Source organism: Diplotaxodon limnothrissa, linkage group LG2 (assembly GCF_057381915.1).
Source record: "Diplotaxodon limnothrissa isolate DT_005_m linkage group LG2, D_limnothrissa_male_GT1.1, whole genome shotgun sequence".
NCBI lineage: Eukaryota > Metazoa > Chordata > Actinopteri > Cichliformes > Cichlidae > Diplotaxodon > Diplotaxodon limnothrissa.
In genome coordinates, this window is record NC_140597.1 from 5895897 (window position 1) to 5921513 (window position 25617).

General features: G+C 38.4%; 2 protein-coding genes across 3 annotated transcripts; one reads left to right on the forward strand and one right to left on the reverse strand.

The window, feature by feature from the left end:
* The first annotated feature begins 2260 nt into the window (after nucleotides 1-2260).
* aga (aspartylglucosaminidase) lies at nucleotides 2261-11805 on the forward strand. The gene is made up of 9 exons (XM_085366218.1): nucleotides 2261-2490; nucleotides 5092-5245; nucleotides 6402-6514; nucleotides 7083-7195; nucleotides 8267-8375; nucleotides 8822-8897; nucleotides 9046-9153; nucleotides 10704-10837; nucleotides 11695-11805. Exons 1-9 carry the CDS (start codon nucleotides 2364-2366, stop codon nucleotides 11793-11795), a joined length of 1035 nt encoding a protein of 344 aa, XP_085222344.1. The 5' UTR covers nucleotides 2261-2363; the 3' UTR covers nucleotides 11796-11805.
* A 355-nt stretch (nucleotides 11806-12160) lies between these two features.
* Nucleotides 12161-24331, reverse strand: neil3 (nei-like DNA glycosylase 3). Of its 2 annotated transcripts, none has more exons than XM_085366239.1 (10): nucleotides 24227-24331; nucleotides 23966-24075; nucleotides 22279-22413; nucleotides 21663-21876; nucleotides 20701-20775; nucleotides 20225-20391; nucleotides 14634-14794; nucleotides 12980-13394; nucleotides 12504-12660; nucleotides 12161-12343 (listed from the first exon to the last, which is right to left on the reverse strand). In XM_085366239.1, the coding sequence occupies exons 1-10, from the start codon at nucleotides 24329-24331 to the stop codon at nucleotides 12161-12163; spliced, it is 1722 nt and encodes a 573-aa protein (XP_085222365.1). The 2 variants fall into 2 exon arrangements, with proteins under 2 accessions (XP_085222365.1, XP_085222356.1); XM_085366230.1 differs by having other exon boundaries at nucleotides 12504-12684.
* Nucleotides 24332-25617: the final 1286 nt, after the last annotated feature.

Consider the following 25617-nt stretch of genomic DNA (forward strand, 5'->3'; position numbering starts at 1 on the left):
TACTACTACTAATAATAATGATAATACTAATGGATTGCATTTATATAGCGCTTTTTGAGACTCTCAAAGCACTTTACAATTCCACTATTTATTCACTCTCACATTCACACACTGGTGGAGGCAAGCTACAGTTGTAGCCACAGCTGCCCTTGGGCAGACTGCCATATCACCCCATTGGCCCCTCTGGCCAACACCAGTAGGCAGCAGGTGAAGTGTCTTGCCCAAGGACACAACGACCGAGACTGTCCGAGCCGGGGCTCGAACCGGCAACCTTCCGATTACAAGATGGACTGCCAATTCTTGAGCCACGATCGCCCCGTTAATGGTGGACAAGCAGAGAAAAAAGGTCATAGTGGTAGATGTAGGTACATCAAGTGATAACAACAACATCAGGATGAAAGCTTGAGAAATACCAAGGACTGAGAGAAGAGCAACAGAAGATGTGGAAGGTAAAGGCAACAGTGGTCCCTGTAGTAACTGTAACACTTGGGTATGTGACCCCCAAACTGGACCAATGGCTCCAGCAGATTTCAGAAATGACATCTTTGATCTCTGTCCAGATGAGGGCAGTTCTAGAAACAGATACGTTGCTGCATAGGACCCTCAAGTTCCTGAGCTTGAAGGACAAACAAAGACTGCCCACAGGGTGAGTCAAGTACATATATGATTAACTTTGTAACACCATAATGATATGCCTCAAAGCAAGAACGTCCTAGATTCGAATTCACCAGCCAGCTCTCAGCTTTCTCCCCAGTTTATGTGTGTTCTCTCCAGGTACTCCCACTTCCTCCAACAGTGCAAAGACAAGCATTTTAGGTTAATTAGTGATTCAAAATTGGCAGTAGGTCAGAATGTGAGCATGAATGCTTGTCTGTCTCTCTGTGTCAGCTCTGCAATTTGCAACCCTTTCAGGATGTACCCCGCCTCTCACCCTAGGACAGATGACAGCTGAGATAAGCTTCAGCCCCATGAAAAAAAGTTCTTGATAGTGTGCTGTTGATATGGCTGATGTTCCTGGAGGTTCTCACTTCTCTCGTTTTTATCTATTTGTAATTACAGGTCTACAACAATAGCAGGACTGTAAAAAAAAAAAAAAAAAGGTCTGGACACTTTCTGGACATTTTTATTAGTCTTGTAGTTGAGCTGACTTGATGTCGTTGGCATTTTATCTTGTAATACTTAGTGTGTACAGCTTCTTATTTTGTATAACTTCAGTTATTTCCTCTCCTGACAGGAGAGGTGTAATGAGAGCAGAGCCTGCAATGAAAGTGTCACCAGAGTGCATATCTTCAGCCACACAATCTTGTTAGTTTTTTAGGGTATAATACAGAGATCAATAGTATGATGGCAATAAGCATCAAATTGAACCCCAAGAGACACCTTTTCTGCATGTGTGGAAAAAACTGTACATGGGCAGATGCAGCAGCTTGATAAAGATAACAGAAGGCTATCTAACACCAACAATGAGCAAACTGAGAGACAACCATAGAAGTCCTGCAACAAATGTATATTGTATACCCTACGTCTAACAAACTGAATATGTGTCAAGATAACTGCAGCAACACAGCAGGCAAAGCTGAAAATAGCCTGAGAAAATAGCCAGCAACAAGGGGAGCTCTATGGGGCAGCTTTGTCAACTTGCTGAAATTTGCCAAGCACAAACAGACTGTCCTGAGATTAAACCTTCTAACACAAACAACAACAATGGCTGAAAGCACAAGCAGCAAATACTTAGACACACTCTTCAAGCGGTCAAGTCTGAACGCACTGGTGCAAGTAATGAGTAGAGCCAATAAAAAGGTCAGGTGGCTGCAAGAATACAACTGGATGTTATTAGTCTAGCAAATGAGCACGATAGCAGGCGTTAGCTTTCCTCGCATACAAAGTTAATCAGTCTGAATCAATATTGTGCTAGTAAGCAGCACATTAGCTTGTTAAATATTAGAAAACTGTAAATTTACAACAGTACTTTCCAAACTATTTCCTATATGCTGGTTTTTCTAACAAGTGAAAGCTGTCGCAAAAGAGGTTTACAAGTTCTCTTTCATGTTTGAAGCCAATATTACTTCTATAGTTAATATTTGTCCCCCTTCGAAGTATTTAAATAAAAAAAGACAAAAAATAAAATTATTCATAAGATAACACAGTTCACGTGAGCTTTTCATGACTGTTCCTTTAATGGAAAAAACCCACCCACTCAGCATGTGACCCAACAAGGAAGTTTAAATGCGAGATTAATTAAACACACGAGTTGTGTTTTTCAAGCAGCTCTTGTGTGTTTGTTTTTCTAACGTCTTATGGGGCTGTAAATGGTAACCGCGCGAATATAGCAATGAAGTGATAAAAGTGTTGTAGTAATATCCATGCATCGACAGGACAAAATGTTTACATTTCTACTGATTTGCACTTTAACGTCGCTTTTAACGCTTGGACATGCATCGCTACCTCTTGTGATCAATACTTGGCCATTCAAGAATGCAGCGGCTGCAGGTAGGCCAATCTTTTACACGACTATGAATTGTGTTAGACAAAAAAAAGAAAGATTCATTCAGGCTGGAGCCCAGTCACGTGACACTGTGGTCTAAAATTGCAGTTAAACAGAATCCACACACACCAAAATAAAAAAAATAAATCTATATATACTGATCGATTGTTTTCTGGCTGAGCTTTAACAATCAGTGGGCGATTTGTCACGAGGGGTTTTGCAGCCCACTGAATTTATACCACTGTTGCGCTCTGTATTATACTTCCGCTTTCAAATTGAGATCCAACTTGTAAGTGTCCTAACGTATAATTTACATACTAGTGTATATCCATGCTGTTGTATTGTTTGGTCTGTTATACTGTTGGCAAACTGATATACTTAATCATGTTGAGAAAAGTAAGAAAAGGTAAGGTGGGTAGATGGTGTTTATATGAATAACAGATGATAAATATGAGCTATTATTAAATATTCATCTACGGCGAAATGTGTTCATATGTATGATTAAGGGGCCACGTCAACTGTCTAATTATTTAAAAAAAAAAAAAATTAGATAAAAATAAGCCTACTACTACACTCATTAGCCAGCTGCCAACCCCATTCAGTTCATAATGGCATACTTGCAAGTTCCTTAATACAGTAAACTTAACTTCATAAGTTAATGTGTCAAATGATGTAATGCTATATTGATAGTGTAAACATCACTCTTTGGAAATATTCAATATTTAGTAAATCAGATCTTGTCCTGAAATTTAAATAATATAAAATAGCCTATTAGTACGGTTGCAAAGCGACATGATGCATAATATCTATTATCGATTGGAACCTTCAGGGATACAAGATGTACTTGTGCACCAGTTTTGGTTGCTCAACTCCTGATCACTTAAAGGAGAAGTTTGTGAGCAAACAGACAGAAAGAGGGAGAGAGAGTTTGTGGGTTTTAGTGCAATATTTCACTAAAGTTACAGCTATGTAGGTTTGCAGACAAAAAAATAAAAATAAACAAACAAAACATAAGGTAATTCATGATCTTCAGAATAGAAGGACAAATTGGATTTAGCAGCTGCACTCCTGTTGAGTCTAATATGACAGTTTTCTCAGAGTATTAGTTTGGTTTTCAGAAATGACACATAAATTATAAATAAAAATAACTGTCTATAATTCTATTTAGCTGCAGAATTTATTGTTAAAGTCAGTAGAGTCATGTTGTATTAATTAGCAGGCATCGTGGTACTTGGTGACAATCACAGCCATTGGTTCTCAAATGCAAAGGTTTGCTGGTTGCTGTTGCTCTGTAGGACTGTAGGCTTTTCTATGGGTACATATTAGTCATCACTTGCAAGAATCATTGTGTTCATTATGATTTTGTTGCATTATAATGCAAGAAAATGCATACAAAATTCTCCAAGAGGAGAACTGTTTTTTTTTGTTTGTTTGCTGTATTCATGTGGCTCACATGGAGCTTATCCATACAGTATGTAAGGCCATTAGCGGCTTAGATGGGACTGCGAAATGGACAGAACCTGCTAGGCTTCTTAGCTGCCATTGCCACGTCTGCCCATACTCAATTTGATTTCCTTCTGGATGATACATTGGACATGTTCAAATTGAAACTGAAAATATTTCAGCATTGCTTGGGACTTATCCGTCAAGTGGATTTTCACCAGGTGCACAGCTCAAAATGAAAAATGATAGAAATGGTATTCAACATATTTTGAGCAACAGCTCAGACCTGTAGATGATTAAAGTTAACTAAAAATCTCACTATTTGATAGATGGATGCCCTTTCATTTATCAGATGCATATCACCTCTTTTCCCCAAGGAGGATATGAAAATGAAAAATGTACCCAGCTATCTGTTTTGCGGCGAGATATTTAAAGGTGTAGTCTGTGAGCCACGGCTATTGATCCGCCCATGCAGGCCTCCTTTCCTTTGGGGGCTTACAGAAGCAGATGACAATAGCAGGCTAATCTCTTCCATTCAGCAGCATTTTCTAAAAGAAAAGGATGTAATGCAGAGTTTGATATGAAGAAAAAAAGAATTATATCTCAAGACAAGAGCACTAACTTGAGAATAGAATTTCAAGAGAGATAAGTCATAAATGATAAGAGGGAGAATATGTGTGGTGCTGAACACAATGAATTTAGAAGCAAGCTGGTGGCAGGCTACCAGTTGGTATTTTGATCCCCCATGGGCACTTGGGGGATCAGTGACCAAATGCTAGTGTGTTTTCTGTTTAATACCTCTGTTTTGTACTGGTCATCTAAGACAAACTTTAGCTCATAGATTTTTAAATTTGACAAGCAGATGCCATCAATTCAGTTCTATACCCTACAACAAAAGATAACCAAACAAAACACTTGTTTGACAAGTGTTTCTGTAAAATTTTGCAGCCAAATGCTACACTGGTTGACTACCAAATGTACAAGATATCTCTCAAGGCTTTGTCAGCAGTGTCTTTGTCAAAATTCTGTCAAACAGATTTGCTAGACAGAGGGATTCCATCCTACCCTTGCAAAATGTGACTGGCAGAGGCTTCCTGTCATGGGGACAGCATTTGTTTCATTGTACAGCATATTGCATGCTGATTGATTCATTGTGTCTGCAGCATGGAGTGCCCTGCAGTCTGGTGGCTCAGTGTTGGATGCAGTGGAGAGAGGCTGTGCCCGCTGTGAAATGGAGCAGTGTGATGGCAGTGTAGGCTATGGCGGGAGCCCAGATGAGTCTGGGGAGACCACGCTGGATGCATTGATCATGAATGGGTAAACCGTGGACATGTCCTGTGCTTTTATTATTAGTAAAAATCTAACATGGGGTAAAAAAAGAAAAAAAAAAGCCACTTCTATAACAGCACAGTTAAGCAATAAAGATTGATAATGCAGTTAAAAACTGTTACGTTTTTCTCTAGCTCCTATTTGTCTAGCTTTCCCCCCAAATCTTATGATTTAATAGTATGTAATGAATGCCTGAGCCTAAATGAGTATAGGATTGATTGCATTTTTTAAAACTGGAAATTACATATATTTAAAAGAGAGTTTCTTAGATCTTGACCATGCTAATTAAGCTCCTACAGTTTAGTTAAGGCTTTTACGAGCCTTAACTGGTTCTTTCCTGTAACTTGTTCTTCAATAAAACAGTCTCAGTAGGATCTGAACATTTAACAATTATTATGTCCTAAAATATTACATTTACCCACTCAGAAGTTTTTATGGGAAGTAAATGTAATCTTGCAACAAAACCAAGCGGCAAGCTGTTTGTTATTTCTCTGTGGAACAGTGCTTCTTTTATTTTGCAGGGAAATTGACATTTTTTGGCTACAAAGTCATGAATACATTGCGAGGATAGGATAGTCTCCTCCACACAATCCAATATAGCTGCATAAATTTAATGTAATCCAGCAGACCAGTCTGGCAATAAATATCAGCTCTGCAAAATTGTTGAATTTCTGATACTGTGTCAGGGAGGAGTTAGCTCTGTGGAAATTCTAGAGGCTTTAGTTTCTTTTGATAAATATTAGAAACACATTTCAGTATAATGTAGCCTATTACACTACCACCGCAAAGGGCAGCCCTTAAAAATTAGCTTCCATTCACTCACACTCTCAGAGAAAATTCCAGGCATTTCTCTATTTGGATTTAGCTGAAGAATGGTGTGTTACAGTCACCGCTAAGTAAGCCAGGTGTGTCAGTGCATACACTCCCTTACTGCTGAAAAACATTGTGTTCATCTCTGGGCAACTATTTATGAGGGGTACAGGGGGTTAGCAGTGTGAGGGCAGTGTGTGATGCATGCACCTATTGTTGGAGCGTGCACTCATTCCTAACACTAGTTTATGACTGATATATATGACTTGCAGATACTGTTTGTGCCCAGTAAACCAGAAATGATGTTTATTTTCTGCGGATTCTCTGTGAGCAGTGATACAATGGAGGTGGGAGCAGTTGCAGACCTGAGAAGAATCAAGAATGCCATTGGAGTTGCAAGAGCTGTGATGGAGCACACTGAACACACATTGCTAGTGGGAGAATCAGGTATTATTATGGTTTACGTCGGCAGGAATTGTTTTCACATTCTTGTTATTTGTTCAATATCATACAGTTTTATTAGAGCCAAAGAATTTCAGACACGGTTTAATCTTTAATCTGTAGACCTCGTGACCTGCAGTAAAAAGTCTTGAGCATAAAGAGAATTCCAAACCACAAGAGTTTTTATTTTTCCTTTTCCACTAAATTAGCACATTGTGAGAACTGCACACTGGTATGCAAGTCATTTAAAGGAATCTGGAGGCCAGTGTTGAATCTTTTTTCTTCCCCAATGTAAAGTATTTTTAAATCAAATAACATAGCTCATATGTCGAGAAATCCTAACAATCCAGCGAATCCTTATTGAACCTTTATTCTTCAGGAAGTAGTAAGGTCACTTGCATTCAGAACATTGGCCTCTTGTCCACCTTCAAAAACCAAGGCGACAAGTTTAAATGAGATGGAATTGCCTCAAGTCCCTCCTTTGTTTGTGACCCTTTGTTTTTTGTTATAACCCAAGGTCAGAGTGGTCCAGAATGTCTAACTTGACCTGAAAGTATTACTTCTCTTTTTATAGCTTCAGTGTTTGCTGAAAACATGGGCTTCATTGCAGAAGACTTGACTACCAACAAATCTGTGAATATTTTCTCAGAGTGGCTGAAGGGCAGCTGCCAACCTAATTATCGAAAGGTGCGTGTGTGTGTGTGTGTGTGTGTTTTAGGCTGTGTGTTTTTCTCACTTGTGTTGGCTACAGGCGTGCTGCTTCTAAAAGATTGATATTAAACAGGACAATTGACAAGCATACTAAAGTAGTTCATAAAAGAGCCAGCTTTTGTGGTAGAGGTGATGCCCTACAGCAGTGGGTTGTTGCTTTTCTATAGAATGCTCCTGTTAATTTCGCCAATAACTTCCCCAAATTTCCAAACTAAATCAGCTGTTATCTGTCTACAGAGTATCCAGTGCTCAACTGATTAAATTTAAACTAGCTATACAGCCCAGTACAAGAAGTGCCTGTTCAAAGTTCATCTTCACAGTAGTGGAGGAATAGATAACACTGATCACTTGCTCTTACCCTAAAGGGTCCATGGATGTTTTAAAGGGTTTTAAATTCACCTTATTGGAATAGAATATAGCACTTTGCTTTGTTACTAATGCACAGGCAATTTGAGAACACATTCGAGCTTTGGCATGATGAACAAAGTGTAAAGAAGTAAAGTTGCTTCTGTTAAACATTCTGTATTAAAAGACCTTTTTAGTCCACGTGTTAAATTTAACCTGCACCCAAAGCACAAATGTTGTTAGGGGTTTTCAAAAGTCACAGGTTTTACAGCTGTTCACCCAACTCAAAGGGATTCCACTTACCTGTAACTTCAAAGGAGCACACTGAACTTTTCACACCACTCTATACAGTCAGTTGACTCACTCATATCAGCAGACAAGACTCCTTGAGTTAGAGGCAGGGAGCCCTTTCTTAAACTACCCCCATGCTCTGACAGATATCCACATCTTGTTCTCTGTGCTGACACACTATCCAGAAGATTGAGGTGGTCCAAAAGGTTGTCTGTGTCTCACCATGACATGTTTGACTACTGAAAGACAGGGAAGACTCCCTACTGTATGTTATTAAATACCAAACCACTTGGTGACAATAGCGCTGATGGTTTTATGTAATTAAATCATGGTTGTGTGCCATTACAGTAATTGAGTCTCGGGATAATAGCATTATGCAAACAGTGATGCAGTTTTGTCTTCTGTTGAAAGAATGTCAGTCCAGAGCCTTCCAAATCCTGTGGACCATACAGGCCGAAGGCAACGTGGAAACAGAGCAAGAGGGCACGGCATGCTAATATCCATGCCCATGACACCATAGGTAGGTTTTTACCAGCTGACACAGAGTCGGCTTTCCTTAGGCATGTTATAATTTAGTATTTAACTACCTCATTGAAACCAGACAGGTATGAAAATATGTTTAGTTGTATAATGGGCCACATAAAGAAGGCTTTCTGTAGAGTTTCTAGAGTTTGAATTTGTATTTCTGTCCAAAAATACTACTCAAAAATAAATATTCCTTATTGCTTCTACATGAATTCCCAGTTTAATGGGTTGGAGCTAGAGTTATATATTACTGATCAGTGTGCTTGGAACTAGTGGGATATTTCATGGTGTGTTCGAAAAATTTAATCAGTGTCGACACTAGCTCACACGGGAGCTTGTAATTACTTTGTCTAGCCCCCCCCCCCCCCCCCCCCTTTTTTTTTTTTTTAAACCTATGAAGAGGTGGCTGGTGTTTCAGAATCAATTATTTTTTTGCACCAGGGATGATCGCTCTTGATCGTGATGGCCATGCGGCTGCTGGTACATCAACCAATGGATTAACTCACAAGGTTCCAGGGTATGTACATTATAATGTTTTTTTTTTATCCATATATAAGATTACATACAGGGTTGTAGCTCAGGGTTAGCTCCAGATGCATATTTTTTTGTGTACTTTTTATGAGGCACTCTACTGTGTTTACATGCTCATGTTTCCTGTCCTGCAGTCGTGTCGGGGACTCTCCTATAGTGGGTGCAGGTGCCTACGTAGACAGCTTAGCTGGTGGTGCTGCTGCCACTGGAGATGGAGATGTCATGATGCGCTTTCTACCAAGGTACCTCAACCATTTTATTATTAAATAAATAATAAATACGCTTTTTGTCTTTTGTGTCAGGAAAAAAATAATCTACTTAGCAACATAACTCATGTTAGAGGGGTTTATTCTTAAGTGTAACTAAGGGGGTGGGAAGAGATTTACTTTCACTCTATAGATTATTTCAGTAAATCAAAATAGGTGTTATATTTATTCCAGAAAACAATGTGAAGTTACTCTGTTGTTGTACTTATAATTCTTTAGGACATCTCGTGTGGTTTGAAACTTCTTTGTGACTTTTTTCCCAGCTACCGTTTAAATAAAAGGACTGTTGGGTGGCTTTTTCCTTGACAGATTTATTTATTTATTTTTTCAAAGAGAATATCGACATATGGGACGTGTGTTGATTTTAAACAGCCAACTTTGGGCTTGAGCCCCAAGCTGCAAGTGCAAAAATAGTATTATAAAGAGTGGAGGTGTGACTATGTTGCCCCAAAACTGTCATTTGTACATTCCACAGCTGAAGTGAGATTTCACTAAAGCGACTGTTTGTTTCCAGGCTGTGAGAATATATTTGTCTCAGAAGGGTTATTTTTTTTAAGCTTTATTTATCTAGGATAGTTTAGCGTGCACACATACTGAGCTGAATCCAGCTTAACATTCAGCTACACGCATGCACAACACAACCTGAAGGGTCCCCATTTTCAATCAGATTATTATTCACTTCCAGGAACTGCTGGGTGGTTAGAGAACCGTGTTACTAGTGAAAGAAAGCCCTTTTCAAAGCCCAGGTTTCTATACCTGGTATGTCTGATTACAACTCTGCCCAAGGACTATGCTGTCAAATTGCAGCAGCACCAGGCCATTTTAGAAACGGTTGCCTTCTGTGTTGGAATCATTCTTAAACTGCTTATCCATGAATTCTAAATGTTTAAGTGACTATGAGATGATTTCCTATGTTGGATGCACTATATATATATATATATATATATATATATATATATATATATATATATATATATATATATATATATATATATATATATATATATATATATATATATATATATATATATATATATATTAACACAAACTAATTTTCTTGCAATGCAGTCTGGAAAACAGCATGCAGGATTGTACTTGTCCTGTCAGAATAATTCACTGAGGAACAAGGCTCTTGGAAATTTTCCATTTAAAACCCCCCCATACTTTCACCGAGGTCAATTATAGAAAATTTGCAGTGTGTCACTCATTGTTTTGTACAATTGACCTAAGGCTAATGGAGTTAATGACACCAGCAGTGTCTGGATGGAGCAAATAATTTAAAAGTAATGGTACATTAATACAAATGCTCCTCATGTTAATTTTTGTACACTTTGTGCATTATGTTCTTGTATACCATAGAGTGAGGCAGAAATCCTTCTTTTTCCCCATTAAGTAATTATTCAGGTTGTTGCGTTATTTTATCCCATGTTATGACTTCAAGCGCATCACTGTCATGATCCTGGTTGGAGGCCCTGACAGCACTTGTTAGTTTGCCTCATGTGTGCTCCGTGTAATCCTGCCAACAGCTACTTGGCCGTGGAGTTGATGAGGGCCGGGGTGGATCCCTCAGCAGCCTGCAAGTCGGCCATTTCCAGAATCAAGAGGCATTACTCTGAGTTCTTTGGAGCTATCATATGTGCTAACACAACAGGGCATTATGGTGAGTGTTGGAGTTTACAAATCGTACAGTTCCTTGCCCAGAGTACTGGCACAAAAACTGACAAATGTATACATATTTCTTTAAAGTAATACTCACTTAAAACTTTATCATAAACATGTTTGAGAGGGAGATGATAACAAGGCAGTCCTTTGTAAATTAGACCTGAACTGAACAGATACAATTCAAAATTTAAAGATTAAAAATGTAACCATAATCCAGTGGCTTTAAAACAATATTTTACTGCTATAATATCATTAACAAACAGTAACATTAAGTATGCTGAAAAGCATACTTGATGCATACATACTTTTCAAGCAAATGCTTTCTGGGACTGAGAAATAGCAGCCTTAATGAAGTTCAGGCATTGCTGTAGCAATCTTTTGTACAAGGGTTTAACTAGATCACAGCAACATTAAAGTTAAATGAAGCTGTCTTCACTTCTGTTTCTTTTACCTTTACTCATCAGCTCCAACAAAATTTGTTCTACCCTAGAAGTTATTTTGTTCTCAGGTCAACCACCACAAAGTCTGAAATTAGAGTGTCAGCCAAAGCGGCACACCCTTCATCTCTTCTTGTTCAAATAAGACAACCTTTTCATCTTTAAGTAATGTATCCATTTACCCTACATCCACAATGTTTTCGTTACCACCTGCTTCTTACTTTGGCACCAGAGAAAATGAGGTCTGAATGAGACACCTGGATAAACAGATGTTAACAGGTTATAAGAATTCTCATTGTCAAACAGCATATGCATTTAAAAGTCGAATTTCATGTCACAACTAAATGGGGTCTTAATGAGAGAGGGTTATAAAGGTTTGTGTTCCTGCAGTACTTCAATTTCCTCTTCATCTCTGCAGGTGCAGCTTGTAACAAAGTCCCCGGCTTAGACAAGTTCCACTTCATGGTAGCAAACTCCGAGACAAACGCACCAGTCCTAAAATCTGTTGATTGCTTTTAAATAATTTATAACTGTATGGATATCTTTAGAATTAATACTATACATGCAAATTTTATGATCATTTATTTGCTAAATAAAATCTGTTTTAACTGTTGATGGTTTTGCATTTTTGGATTTATCTACATGTCTTAATTAAAGGTAAACTCATAATACCAAATAATTTGAAACAGACTTTATTAGAGATTTATTACAGCTGGTACGAACAAAGTTGGCCATGATTTGAAGGTCAGAAGCTTAAATGGACGGGAATATAGAGCAAGGGTATATTTGATATATTTGATACTTGTCATCCACCCCATTTCTATATCAAGTTGTTTTTATAAACATTGAGGATTCAGGGTTTCACTTGGGAGCAATATATGACATTAGCAACCAGGTAGGATGGAAACCCCTGGTCCATTCTCGGCCCACTGGAAAAAGTCACACTGTTTCCCCTTTTGAAAGCTGCAGGTGTAAAAATTCCTGCCGTTGTTGGGTCCTAGTTTCAGAACAGTCCTCATTAAACAGCGCTTCCCGTGGTGACAAGAAGGAAAGTGCAAGTCTGCCCACTGCAACAGTGAAAATAAAGTTTGGTTAGCTTGGACGTACAGTTGTAAACTTTTATTTCAGTTATTTAAGTGTTTAGTGAACAGACTGCTAACAGACTGTGCAAAGGCTAGAAAACAAGAGAAGCAAATCGAAAACAGATAAGCTGCCTTCCACTTTCACCTCAAAGAAGTTACACTTGGTGTCTCTGGGTAGCGAGCAGGAGTAGAACTGTCGTCCCTTATTCTCCCCCTCCTTGTGGACCACTCTGAGGACAGCTGGGCGACGATGGGATGCACAGCGAGGGGCACTGGGACTGAGAGGAATGGAGGTTGCACGGCTTGTCGCTTCCATTTTGTGGGTACTGACAGGAGTATAGAGATAGTGTCATCAGTTTGAAATGCACTGAAAATATAACACAGCCAAAGCTGTCACATGAACACTAATTAGCAAACTAACCATTTTGTCTTGATGTGTGTTTTTGGAAAAAAAAAAAGTATGTTTAGTATCATACCATGACTGTGTGTGTGTGTGTGTTTTGTATTAAAATACTAAATTTTGGGGGTTCCCTTCTTAAATCTCACTCATTTCCCTGAAGTTGCAAAACCTTCTCTTATTAAAAACTTACCCATGAATATCCAAGTAAGAGATTCACTCACCTTGAGTTTGAGGTTCCATTTTGAGCACTGTTACTGGGAAAGGGGCTGTGATCAATTCTCATTTTCTTGGATGTGTGACTGTAGGAGGCCAGTGATTCCCCATCGGACAGCTCGGCTCTTTGCTTCTGCCAGCCACCAGAGGCATAATTGGGGCTTGTTGTCCCTTGGCAAACACTGTATTTATATAAACCTCCTTCTGCCGCCAAGGAATTCAAATGACTCCCGGCTTGGGCAAGCGGGACTTTTGCAGGCTTTGCCTTCTTGCTTAAGTCGGAGAAAACAAGGGTGGAAGTCCCAAATGCAGACCTCCAGTTGACTTTGAGCTCCTCTTGTGGTTTCTTGAAGGCAGTGCAGGGGTATTTAATCAAATCAGCAGTGAAGGGTGATGCTTCAACGCTAATGTCATCTGTGTGGACTGGGGAGATGGAGCCACAGAGAGAAACTCAATTCATGTTCAGCAGCTGCAGCTCATTCTGATGCACCGACTGCACCCATAAAATGCAGGTTGTTGTTAGTTTTAAGTGGTTAGCTTGCCGTATCATTTATCAGTGGGCAGTATATTGCCGTGCTGTGTAGTCAAATGAAATGTCACACAATATGTGGTGCTGAAAATGCCCTCATGCAAAATGAACCACCGTATCAAAAGCTTTAAAAATCTTTTCAGTAATGGACTATGGAGCCTGACATAACAGTCATTAACAAGGAACTGTGAATAAATATCACTCTCCAGTCCCTCAAAAGCTACCATTAAAGTGGCCATGAGCAAAGCCCTTAACCCCCAACTGATTCAGAGGATATGCACAGGGGTCCGTTGCAAATGTATAACTGTACATATGCAAATCAGGGTATTACTGAAAGAGCGAGTGTGCTCAGTCAGCTTTCCATGGAGAAATAAGTGTCTGTTATTCATTTAAATCAACCTCAAAATGTCACCACTATTCTCACTTACTCACACGCATCTTTTAAACAGTCCAGATGGACGCTGACATATGTGACGTAGCCTTTAAACCTTGTTAAAACTCAGATGATTATATTGGACTTAAGGATTCAAATCCCACTCCCATCCTCCCAAAATGGGAAATATTTTACTATCTAATACCACTGGACTAAAGGGGTTTGTTCTGGTAATGATTAACATAAAAAGACTCGGTAGTCTTAATTCAAATAAAATATTACAAAAAAGGAAAACAATTTAAGGGTACACAGTGAAGCCATCATAGCAACGTGTCCATGTCCTTGAAGCTCAGCACAACCTCGGGTTAACAGCTATTCAGTTGTTCAATCAGCTATTAATTAAGAAAACTGGACTGTATACAAAATACAAACTAACCCTTAAACCCTTCAACTGTAGCTTTATGCAGCAACAGTGACACTACAAGGACATTTCTTGCAGACACTAAATGGCCAACTGACAGACATGCTCATTATCCGTACTGCAACATACAAACACACACAGAGAAGCTGCGTCGCCTCGCTGCAGTGTCACTCTGCCATTTTCCATCTTTTTCTGAAAAGTGCTTAAGCATCGCTGTCTAACTGTACAAGATATCATTCAGCTAAACAGCAAAACTATAGCTACTGTTTTATCTCTTGTTAGCAAAGACATTTTATTCGCTCCAATTGAGTGACTATGAAGACAGAACATTTCACTTACCCTCGGGTCTTGGAGTGAGGCAGGCATCACACGCTGTTGCTGCTGGCTGGTTGATGAGTGTGCAGAGCTGACAGGCCCAGTCCTCTTCCTCTTTCTTAGCCACATTATCACTGGTTCTGTTGCAGGCCCAACCAATCAGGCTGTTTCGGACTGGAAGCTTACTAAATAAACAAAGCAGGGCAACGGTGATGATTATAATGTACTTCTGCTGCTGCGAATTTTATTGTGCAAAAATGTGGCGTTTCCACAGACATACATTTACTACATTACTAAATGTGAGTCACATTTGTATTATTAATGTTACTGTTCCACATGTTGAGAATAATTGGAATTATTAGCTCTCTAAAGTGGTTAAAAATTAATAAGTAAATATATTGTGTTGTATATAGTTTAGAATAGGGGTGGGATAGATGCAGCATAGCATTGCCATATATTGTATAACTGAAAAAAAACATTAACACTGGACACACTTAGTTTGACAAAGCTACCTCCTAATTCAGAGCAAAATAATGGACCAGTCGCACCAATAAAAACAGGAAAATAACCTCCTTGTATCTACAAAAAAATGTAAAAAAACAAAAACAAACCTGTCACAGTCTGACTTGGACTGACTGCAATCACTCTTAGACAGATTGGTGAAGATATTACTGTTTAAGCTATTATTCAGTTAAAAACAGCAGGGTTGTTGAATGCAAATGTAATGGTTAAATGTAAATTTCTGTTAAATGGGAATTTCTTTTATGTAGACAGCAACAGTTGCTTGATGTTTAATTTTCAATGATTTGTCCTTGTTAATTGCTATATTATCAGAAATACGTAAATGCCAAGTTAACCCCAAAACAGATACTGACAGTTTAACTTTGGGGACACAATTAGCAGTTAAAAAATTCATTGCAACATTCATTATATTCCAAAATGTTAAGAATAGCAATTATACTGTATCAGCATTGTGATAATATCCTACTGTTCTGTTAGTTTCTATTTTATAGTCTATATACGTTGTGCTTGTGGTGGTGGTCAGAGGGCCCGGTGGCGCCTGTGTCCGGCAGCCTCGCCTCTGTCAGTGCGCCCCAGGGCAACTGTGGCTACAATGTAGCTTGCTATCGCCAGTGTGTGAATGTGTGTGTGAATGGGTGGATGACTGAATGTAGTGTAAAGCGCTTTGGGGTCCTATGGACTAGAAAAGCGCTATACAAATGCAGGCCATTTACCATTTACCATTTGCTTATGACATTTATTAGATCACCACCCAGTGTAAGATTTATGCTACAGCTACTTTAAATTAGCAGTATTGGTAATCCCCCCCTTTTTTTAATGCTTCTGTAATGGTTAGGCCATGTATGTGCAACATTTTTAATGAAAAGAAATTTTTATTTCAAATAAAAAAAATTTATTATCCATGAATTGTCAAATTTACTGTTTTACTAAAAAGTGGGGGAAAATTATTATAGTTTAGATTACAATTATTTAATTGCATCCCTGAACAGAAAAAATAGTTTTAATGGTTGAATGTTATTCTTGATTAATTTCTGACTTCTCAGAGATTTTGACATGATCGATTTCTTAAATGTGGGTTATTATGAAGGGTTTATTAATACATTTGTTAAGCACTGTACATTATGAAGTTAAATGTGAAATGAGTATGAAGATGAGTTCTTCATGAGTTTCAGAAAGGTTTTAGACTGGGTAGCTCATTTAATTTAATAAAGAAAAGATTTTTGGATCAAATGATAGCCATTATGTGTTATCACAATGGCTCATGGGGGAACGTTTTTTTTAGTTTGTTTTTTTAAAGCAGAAAGTCACCTTCAGTCATTATAAGATTTAAGGTGGAATTCAGAATCAGCCCATTTTGTTTCCTTATTGTCCTGTATCCTGGAGACTCTAGCATCTTTTGTTTAATGACATAATGAACATTATTGAGACAATAACAATCTAAAATGGTTGCTTGAAAGAGCGATTTCAATTAGCTTCTTATTTAAGAAATAATGGGAGGTCAAAAGAGACCCCTGTATCAGTCATGAGTGGGAGATAATGATGTTAATGATGATGATAATGATATACTTATGTACCTAGTTTCCTGGTTTTTGTTTGACTTTTTTGAAAAGGTTCTTGGATAAATATGTGACAGTCTTTTTTTCCCCTTTAACTTTGTGGGATGGAAATGACTAACACTTGATATGAAGGTGCATTATGATTTCATGTATAATTGGCCATAAAATGCCAGCGTAGCTATATTATACTTTCAAAAGTAAGTGTCACTTTATTTAGATATATGTAACTTTTCAGCAGTAAAATAATTCCTAAATTATCATATGTTTTGGGATTGTCTGCACAAATAAACACGATTCTGATCAATTCTGTTCAGAAATGTAGTCACCCAATTACAACAGCAGTTGTAATATATTAAGATATAAACCATGTAGACACCTATGAAACTTTTACCTAGGCAAATAATTACAGTTCAAGCAGAGGAGAAAACAGGCAAGAATGAAATGTGTTTTATATAATTGCTCCAAGCGTACATGATAGTGCTCTGACATGAAGCTAGACTATGTTTGACAAGAGGGTAAATCTGCAGCGCCAACAGTCATGGAGGAGCAAAGTAGCGGCGGCTTTCAGGAAACTTCTCACAGATTGCTTCATCAGCTGTGTAATGCGTTGTAAGGGCTTTAGACTCTAACCCCTCGCAAAGCTTTGCTCAAACACAGCCCAGGAGGTGTCGAGCCTGTGCCCTGTCTGGCAAACACAGCCTTATATGCGCATTAATTTCCCTCATAACACTTCCCACTCCCTGCCAAGCCCATCTGCCTGCAAAGATGGCCTCTCTAAATTTGAACATATTATCTAAAGAGCTTTGGAACTTTATGAAAAGACTGAAAAATGACACCTAGCTTTACTATGTTGGTTTCTTTACTGCCCATATATGTTTAATAAGTTAGTGTGTTAGCATTTTAAATACAAAAGGTACATATTTTGTAACAGAAGAGGAATTGTCGCTTTATTCTATCACTGGAATATTTCCACTCATAGTTCTTAGACTCCCAAGTTCCAAACCTTTTTCATCCGATGCACCACCAAAAACCTATCCAACGGACTCAAGTATCCCATTCATCAAAACCACCTGTAGTCGAATGTGTTTAAACAGCCATTTATCTGTGAACTTTTTATGTAGTTCAGTATATTTCACTGTTTGCTTATTATTCCATTCATTAGTCCAGCGCTTTTTGTTGTAAATCTATTCAGCGGCTATTTAGTGTTTAGTGGCCACACCATGTTTTTCGATCGTTATTCCAAAAGGCGATGAGGATGCTCTTTCGAAAGACAGATAGTCCTACATTTTCAAACATAATATAACCAACATTTATACAAAAGATTTTTATTGATTTCTTTTTCCCAGTATGTCCTAAAATTAGGTTTTCCCAGAGAATTCTATAAGACTAGAAGTCTTTTTGCAGGAGTGGGCAAGAAAAACTGGGACTGTTGTGGTGAGCCTCACAGAACAGAGAATAGAATTAAGTTCATCTTATATGTAAGTAAAGATGATGGAAATGTGCAGCTTAATGAAGGTAGTATGCTGTGCAGAGCTGTAGTAACTACAGAGGGATAAAGTTGACAGGCCATTCTACAAAGATATGAAAATAAGTTGTTCAAGCTAGGTTAGTAAAAGGTGATAATCAATGAGCAGCAGTAAGGCTTCATGCTAAGAAAGACAACAACAGGTGTAATGTTTGCTTTGAGAGTGTTGATGCCATTGAAGTAAAGAGAAGGTCAGAGTTGCACGATGTCTTTGTGGAATTAAAGCATTCCATAGGGTGTCAAGAGAGGGACTGTGGTAGTGCAGGGAGGTAGTCGGGAGTAGCAGATAAGCATCTGAGGGTGGTGACAAACATGTATGAGGGCAGATAGACAGTTGTGTGGTGTGCCGTGGGAGTGACAGATGGGCTTAAGGTGGGGGTGGGAATACATCAGGGATCATCTCCAAGTCCCTTCTTGTTTGTAATAGTGATGGAAAGGTTGACATATGAGGCTAGGCAGGAGTCTCTGTGGACTATGATGTTCGTAGATGACATTGTGATCTGTAGCGAGAGTAAAAAGCAGGTGGAAAAGAACCTGCAGAGGTGGAGGTATGCTCTAGAGAGAAGAGAAATGAATGTCATTTGAAGCAAGACAGGATGCATGTGTAATGAGATGAAATTGTGAAGGTGAATGAGTTTAAATATATGAGGTCAACCGTGCAAAACAATGGAGGTGAAGAAGAGAGTGCAGGTGGATGCAGATGAGTTTTAGTGGCAAATCAGTGATGTGTAACAGAATTTAAAAAGCTATGCTTTGCTATTATGTCTGATTTGGAGAGAGGTGGTAACAAAAACACATCCCAATGAAGATCTTCACTGGGGATGACCAGACTGGACAGTAGGGCTGTTTGATATAACGATATATATCGGATGACGATATAAAAACGTCTATCGTTTCATTTTACACTATTGTTTGTTTCGTGGTGTCGCAAAATAAACTGTTTACAGCAATATTTTTTCATCATTTTGATGGTCACTGAAGTGGCTATATTAATTTCTTAAAGTTCTCTCTTTCTATTATATTTAATATAACCACACTACGAACGGACAAGCACCTGTTTTTATGCGTTGTCGTTAGCAACAACAACGGTAACAGCATCGCGTGTCTGCTTGTTTATGTTCCACATAAACCTTTCACAATAAAGCTCAAGATCCTGTTGAGACTTTCCAAAATAAACTGAATCACGTGAAAGAGCAGATTATTTACGGATGAGAATTAACAAAGAGCCGCCAGGTGCTAAAAAATAAACCTTAGACTCAAACGTTAGAACAGGCTTTTCCCCGCAGCACGCCGTGTAATAAATACTCACAAAGAAAATGGCGGCTGTTACAACTTATGTCTAAAAATGTATCGTTTCATGCATCTGTTAAAACACTCGACTCCAGCTACATGACGCCCAGCTGGAAACACTTCCCGCAAGACGAGCTGCCCGAGATTCACAGAATTTACAGAAAATGTTACATTTTTGTGATTTATATCGTTATCGGACGATAGAATTCATATATCGGGATATGAGATTTTGGTCATATCGCACAGCCCGACTGGACAGGTTTAGAAAAAGCTCAGGTTGAGTGTACTGGTGACCAAACCAGAAAGGCAAGGCTGAGATGGTTTGAACATGTGTAAAGGAGGGACAGTGAAAATATTTGTTAAAGGATATTGAATATGGAGCTGCCAGACAGGATGGAAACAGGAAGACAACTTATAAGATTCAGGGATGTAGTGAAGGAAGACATAAAGAGGTTTGGGGTGACAGAGGAGGATGCTAGGGACAGGGTGAGATGGAGGCAGATAATCCACTGTGGTGATCCCTTGTGTAAATGGGTACTAATCCCTGTATGGATATCACTGATAAGAAGGATGCACTGCATTGTTGAGAAAAAACAAGGTACATTTTTAATCTCCATCTTAGTTAAAACATAATTGGTGGCGGATATTTTTACAGCCTTCAAAGGAGCAGCCTGTAGAAGAATAATACCTGCTCAGTCATAAAGGTCTACAAGGGTTTGTACCTTATGTTCACTCTGCTGGGATCTCCTTCTTGACAATGCTCGCAGAAGTAAGTCATCCTTCCGTTATCTCCAAGCCGACAGACTGTGATGACATGAAAACACTGGCCGCACTGGGAACGCTTGTAGACTTTGTAATGTTTGTAGAGGGGAGAGCCAGATTTGCGACACTGACAGAGATGAGGAGGGCACACAAGAAGAAATAAAAGTATGAGGATAAAGAAAACAGAAAAAGATTACCCTTCCTCACTTCTCTGTTATGTATAGAAAGCAATATTTGTTTTTTCTGTTCTCTAGGTAGTGGGGCTTTGGCTTTTGCTCTCCTTTCCTGGCAAAACAGGATTTTTAGTTAATCTATTCTTGCAAGTGACTCTAAATGAGGTAGCAGCTAAATACCCAATTTAAATGTGCGCAGATCAACATAAACCCATACAGATCCCATTCAGATCCAAAAGACCAACTTGTGATTTATGCCTAACCTTGTAAAACAGAAGAGTAAAATCACGAGTCATTTTCACCAAATGGTGAATCTGTTCATCTGTCAGCTGCTGAACCTAAAAATGACAGAGCACATTTAGTTACAGTTCACAAAAAGGAGACAAAACCTTATTTGTGTAGCCTTTCATTTTAAAACAGAGACAAATAGCACTTCACAATCAAAATCAATACTACAAGCACATAAACAATAAAGCACCAGATGGGAATGAGAAAGACTGTTTTAAATTGATGTAATGGGAAAAATAGCCAGCCACCAAGAAGCTGTCTCTGGCTCAGACAGTGTATAAAAACAGTACTTGTTGATCTTTCAGGACTCCTAGGGGCTTGGTAATAGAGGAGAAGCTCATAAAGATTCAGTGGTCCCAGAAGAAGAAGGGGCCAAAAGTCCTAGATTAATGTTTTGCTTCAGTGTGCTATATTCTCATATCCTATCTAAAACTTTCTAAGGAGGGCAAAAATTCATTTCAGATTGGAGCCCCTAGTAATGTTTGAGTAATAGAAGTATTCATCCTATGAAGTTCTTTTACCTGCAATAAATAGGCCACTCAAAAATTACACCTTTCTTGTATAGTTTGCCTACCAAAAAAATATTCCCAAAGAGCCATGTGACGTATTGAATCCTTCACAGTTCATGTGATATCATTTCCAGATCAGGATTAGAAAATATTTTATTCATGTTTTAGGATAAATATATGCTATAAATCATCGAGAAAAGCCGGCTCGGGTTGCAATAAGGACCATGTACATTCATGAAAGTAAAAAATATTTCCATTTTCAAAAGGCACAGAGGGAAAGGCATATCTGTGCTGCAATGTGCTTGTTTGTCTTTTCCCTATTTTACCCACCTCATTGCAATACATCACTCAATAATACAAGGGCTTAAACTTTTTCTGTGAGAGTTTTGTATTCCTCTGCTGAACATAATCCATCATCTTTTCCATACCTTCACGGCTGGGTGGAGGCCAGAGTCAAACAGGGCTTCGTTTTTAATGATGTTGCCGACTCCCGGCATGACGGCTTGGTCAAGGAGAACGTCGCAAAGCATCCTGCTACTCTGGCTCCTCACTGCTTCCTCTGAGTGGGAGAAGCTGAACTTGGAGGAGCATACATCCAGACTCTCCATGGCCCTAACCCTCTGCTCACAGTCTTCTGTTAACCTGCAAATACACAGTTGTAGTAATGGAAAAAGGCAGAAAATATATAGCGACAGTTATTGGAAGTGTGCCACGGGGTCAACTGGCGCTCTCAAGGTTACACTTTTCAAAATTGTTTCTTTCATATATTCTGTAAGGTGTGTTTGTTATGGGATGGAGTAACATAGGTGAAACCTTCACACAGAACAAAAAAAAATGTGGGTCTGACTGCTGAGCATTACAACAGGACCTTACAGACAATGGTCGGGACAAATGCTGAGCCAAAAAGGCTGCGTTTTTCATGCAACAACGGCCACTGTCTTCAGACACAGCCTAATGTAGGACATACTCACTCAATGAGACTCATAGCCCAAGGTGAACTCCTGTCACCTCAATCTATCTAGGCTGGGCTGGTGTCCCTGTTACCTTATTTCCACTGTGCTGTCAAAGAAGCACACGGTGTCGTCAGTAAGGTGTATTTCCAGCACAGGAGTGGAGTCCTTCCTATCCCTCCTCTCAGCAGGGTTTATTCGCATTGATCCATTCATACCAAAGTGAACTCTAGAGGATGAAAGCAAGGAAGACAAAGAAAAAAAAAAGGCAAACTTCATTTAAAGACAGCATGTCTCGATTCATTTTACACTCGACACTCGATCACAGGATCATGGTCTTGTGGATGGAAACTCTACCCTTGGAAACTTATCGTGCAAGGTGTCATTGCCTTGCACAACAAAGCTCACTAGTTCATTTACATAGATATGAATCTATCTGTCCAATGATGATTATTCAAAATAACATTTTCATTTAAAAAAAATAATATGAGCACAGTTAGGGTGGCATTATATGAATGAATATGTTCCTGTAGATGCAGTAATATCTGTTGTAGTTGCTATCTCTCCAAATTACACTACTGCAACCACTGTCGTTTTTTGCATTGGTCTGATTGAAAATCTGGATGTTTTTCTATTCTATTCTATTCACTAAATAACCAAAAACCACTTGGTTCTAGTTTTTTTTGATTAAATAAATAAATACATACAAACATACTTAACAAAATTATCCATATTGACTATTTCTCCTTATCACCATTATTGGCAAAAGGTAAAAACACAACTGAAGATTTGAACACTGTGCTGTGTACAAACACAAAACACATAAACCAACCAATAACTGGCTTTAATACAAGGGAACAAATAGCTTAGCTTTTACTGCCACAAAAAAAAATACATTTTTGTAGTACTTATAAAAGCTGTAAGTTAACCCGAGCCTCCTACGAACTGATTAGAATTGTAGACTTTATGACTGCTCTTTTTAGAAACTCAGATAGGAAAAGATGGACATAGCTTCTGGGTTTGAAAAAAATGAAACCATTGCTGGAGTGCCTTAAACCTGCACTTGTTTTTTGTTTTTTTTAATAGCCACCTGGGGGTGGCTCTGGTAGTTGCAAAAATAACTCCAGTCCTATTGACATCTAGAATATGACCACTGTAAACACTTTCCTGCTTAGTTCACAGGCTCAGTCGATCTGTTTGGATCATATTAAATTAAAACAAATAAATAAATAAATTAATAATAAGCCTACTTTGTAACTTTTGGTCACACTATGTGTATTTTGGCTAACGATTTATGATTGACAAGTTGTTAGCCAGTGAACGTGGGGTTTCACAATCAGACCCGCCCCACTCACGCATCATATTGGGTTTCAAAACACCAAGATCGTGACAGCACAAACACTCATCTTGATACGATCTTCAGAAACCTTAGGTGACAGCACAGTAGCTATGTCCATCTTTTAAACTGTTTATGAGAGTAGTGCATGATCATATAAATAGATTCATATTGCAAATTATACACATTTTGCTTACAGTGGGATGACTCAAATATTGAATCAAAGAGCAGCAAGCTAATCGGCTTATTCAGAAAAATGTGCTTCACTTTGAAAAGAAAATCCCAGATGTCACAGTTTTCAAAAACACTGAATGCAGCATTCATTGGTGACATCCCTCCAGACTCCGGTGCACATACAGTCGGTTGATAATGACAGAAAATGTCTAGACATTTATACAAACAGAAAGCAAAAGAAAAGAAAAGAAAAGAAAAGTTGTTCGCTTACCTTAAAGCACGTAGACCAAAGTACATGAAGAGCTCCTTTCCCAGGGTTTCCACTCCGCTGTACTGACAACCATAAAAACAGGGGAAGGCGTTTGTCTCGGAGCTGTTTTTCTGTACAGGGATATAAGCCAGTTAGCAGAAAAAAAGCACAGACGAAGGCTGTCTTTGATCTTCTTTAATAACAGCTAGGTGGCTAGCCTACACGCCAAATTTACTACATAACTTGTTCCACCGTGACATACAGTCTCACAAGGTTACTTACGGCTGATGTTGTCAGACTGCCTCTGATCGCTTTTACTTTCTGTCCTTTCTGGACTTTTAAGCGGATTTTCTCTCCGTTTAATGTGCATCCCGGCCCTTCAACCATTTTCTATTTCAAGATATAAAGTCAAACTGTGCGTCAACAGTCCAAAAGTTTTGTTGTCGTGATCGTTCCCCGCCACAACATTCAATTTTGCGCATGTGCGGCACGGCTTGTACCCGGAACTTGATGCATTAAAGGTACATTAACCTATTTTTCATAGCAGTGTCCTTCTTTATGAAAACAACATGTACATAGACATGAATATATATTAGGGGATTATGTAAGTATGTATTTGCTTTATAATTAATTCCTTCCCACTCTATCGTCATCCCTTGAAGAGGTTTGTTATTTTTTTCCTTTTAGTGAATAAATTCTTAATATGCTCTTCCTCCCAGCTCTGCGATGTCTATGCATATATTAAAGGGCGTGAATAAGAATAGAAACAAATAAATAAACCAAACATGAGTAGATAAAGTAAAGAAACACTCTGTGGAGTAGCTGTGCATTCATTGGTACCCAGAAATATATGCAGTAAGCAGGCTTATTAAAATCAGAAACAGCTAAAACGTTAACGAGATGCATGCACATCAGTGTATCAATAATTACCATCCAAATTTATCTGTATATGGCTCTTCTAAATAATAATTATGGCTACCTTTGGTACTTTTTAGGTACTTTTTAAAATTCTTATTATATAACTTGTGGACTATCAGTTATACAGCTTCTGCACCTGTTCCCTACCTTATAATATTTCAAATACTTCGCATAAACGGTAATAACATACTGATTCTTTTTTCTAAAAATGAATAAATGAATATATAAATATAAAAACATTGCTATTGTAAACAAGAAATTGTGGTGAAACTGCAGAAGAGATTAGGAGATTTTTAAAGTCTCATATTCTCCTATGGGACAATTTCAAACGTAATAAATCGTCGTGCATAAATTAAAAAAGGACACGGAACACAAACAGTAACGTGTTTCTGGCAGTGCACTATATGTATTGCACATTCATAGAAAGAGCGATTTCTTTTATTTTTCACTTGAGGGCGGCAGCGTACCGTTGTTGCGCCTGCACAAACACAAGGACATGTTTCTGGGCTGCAGGCTTTAATTTAACGTTTACTGAGATACGCTAAAAGATACTAATTGTTCAGCTGAATTTAATTGATCCAGAGAAATTTTCATTGTTTGAATTTTCATTCAGCCTGTTTGTTGTAAAGTTGAATAATAATAAAAAATCTGTTGCAAATAGGAGAAAAAGAATACTATATTATAATTTGACAAATTTTGCATTAAATTGCTTGTCTCCTTGCACATGCATGATGCTGTACTCTCTGCCCAGGTTA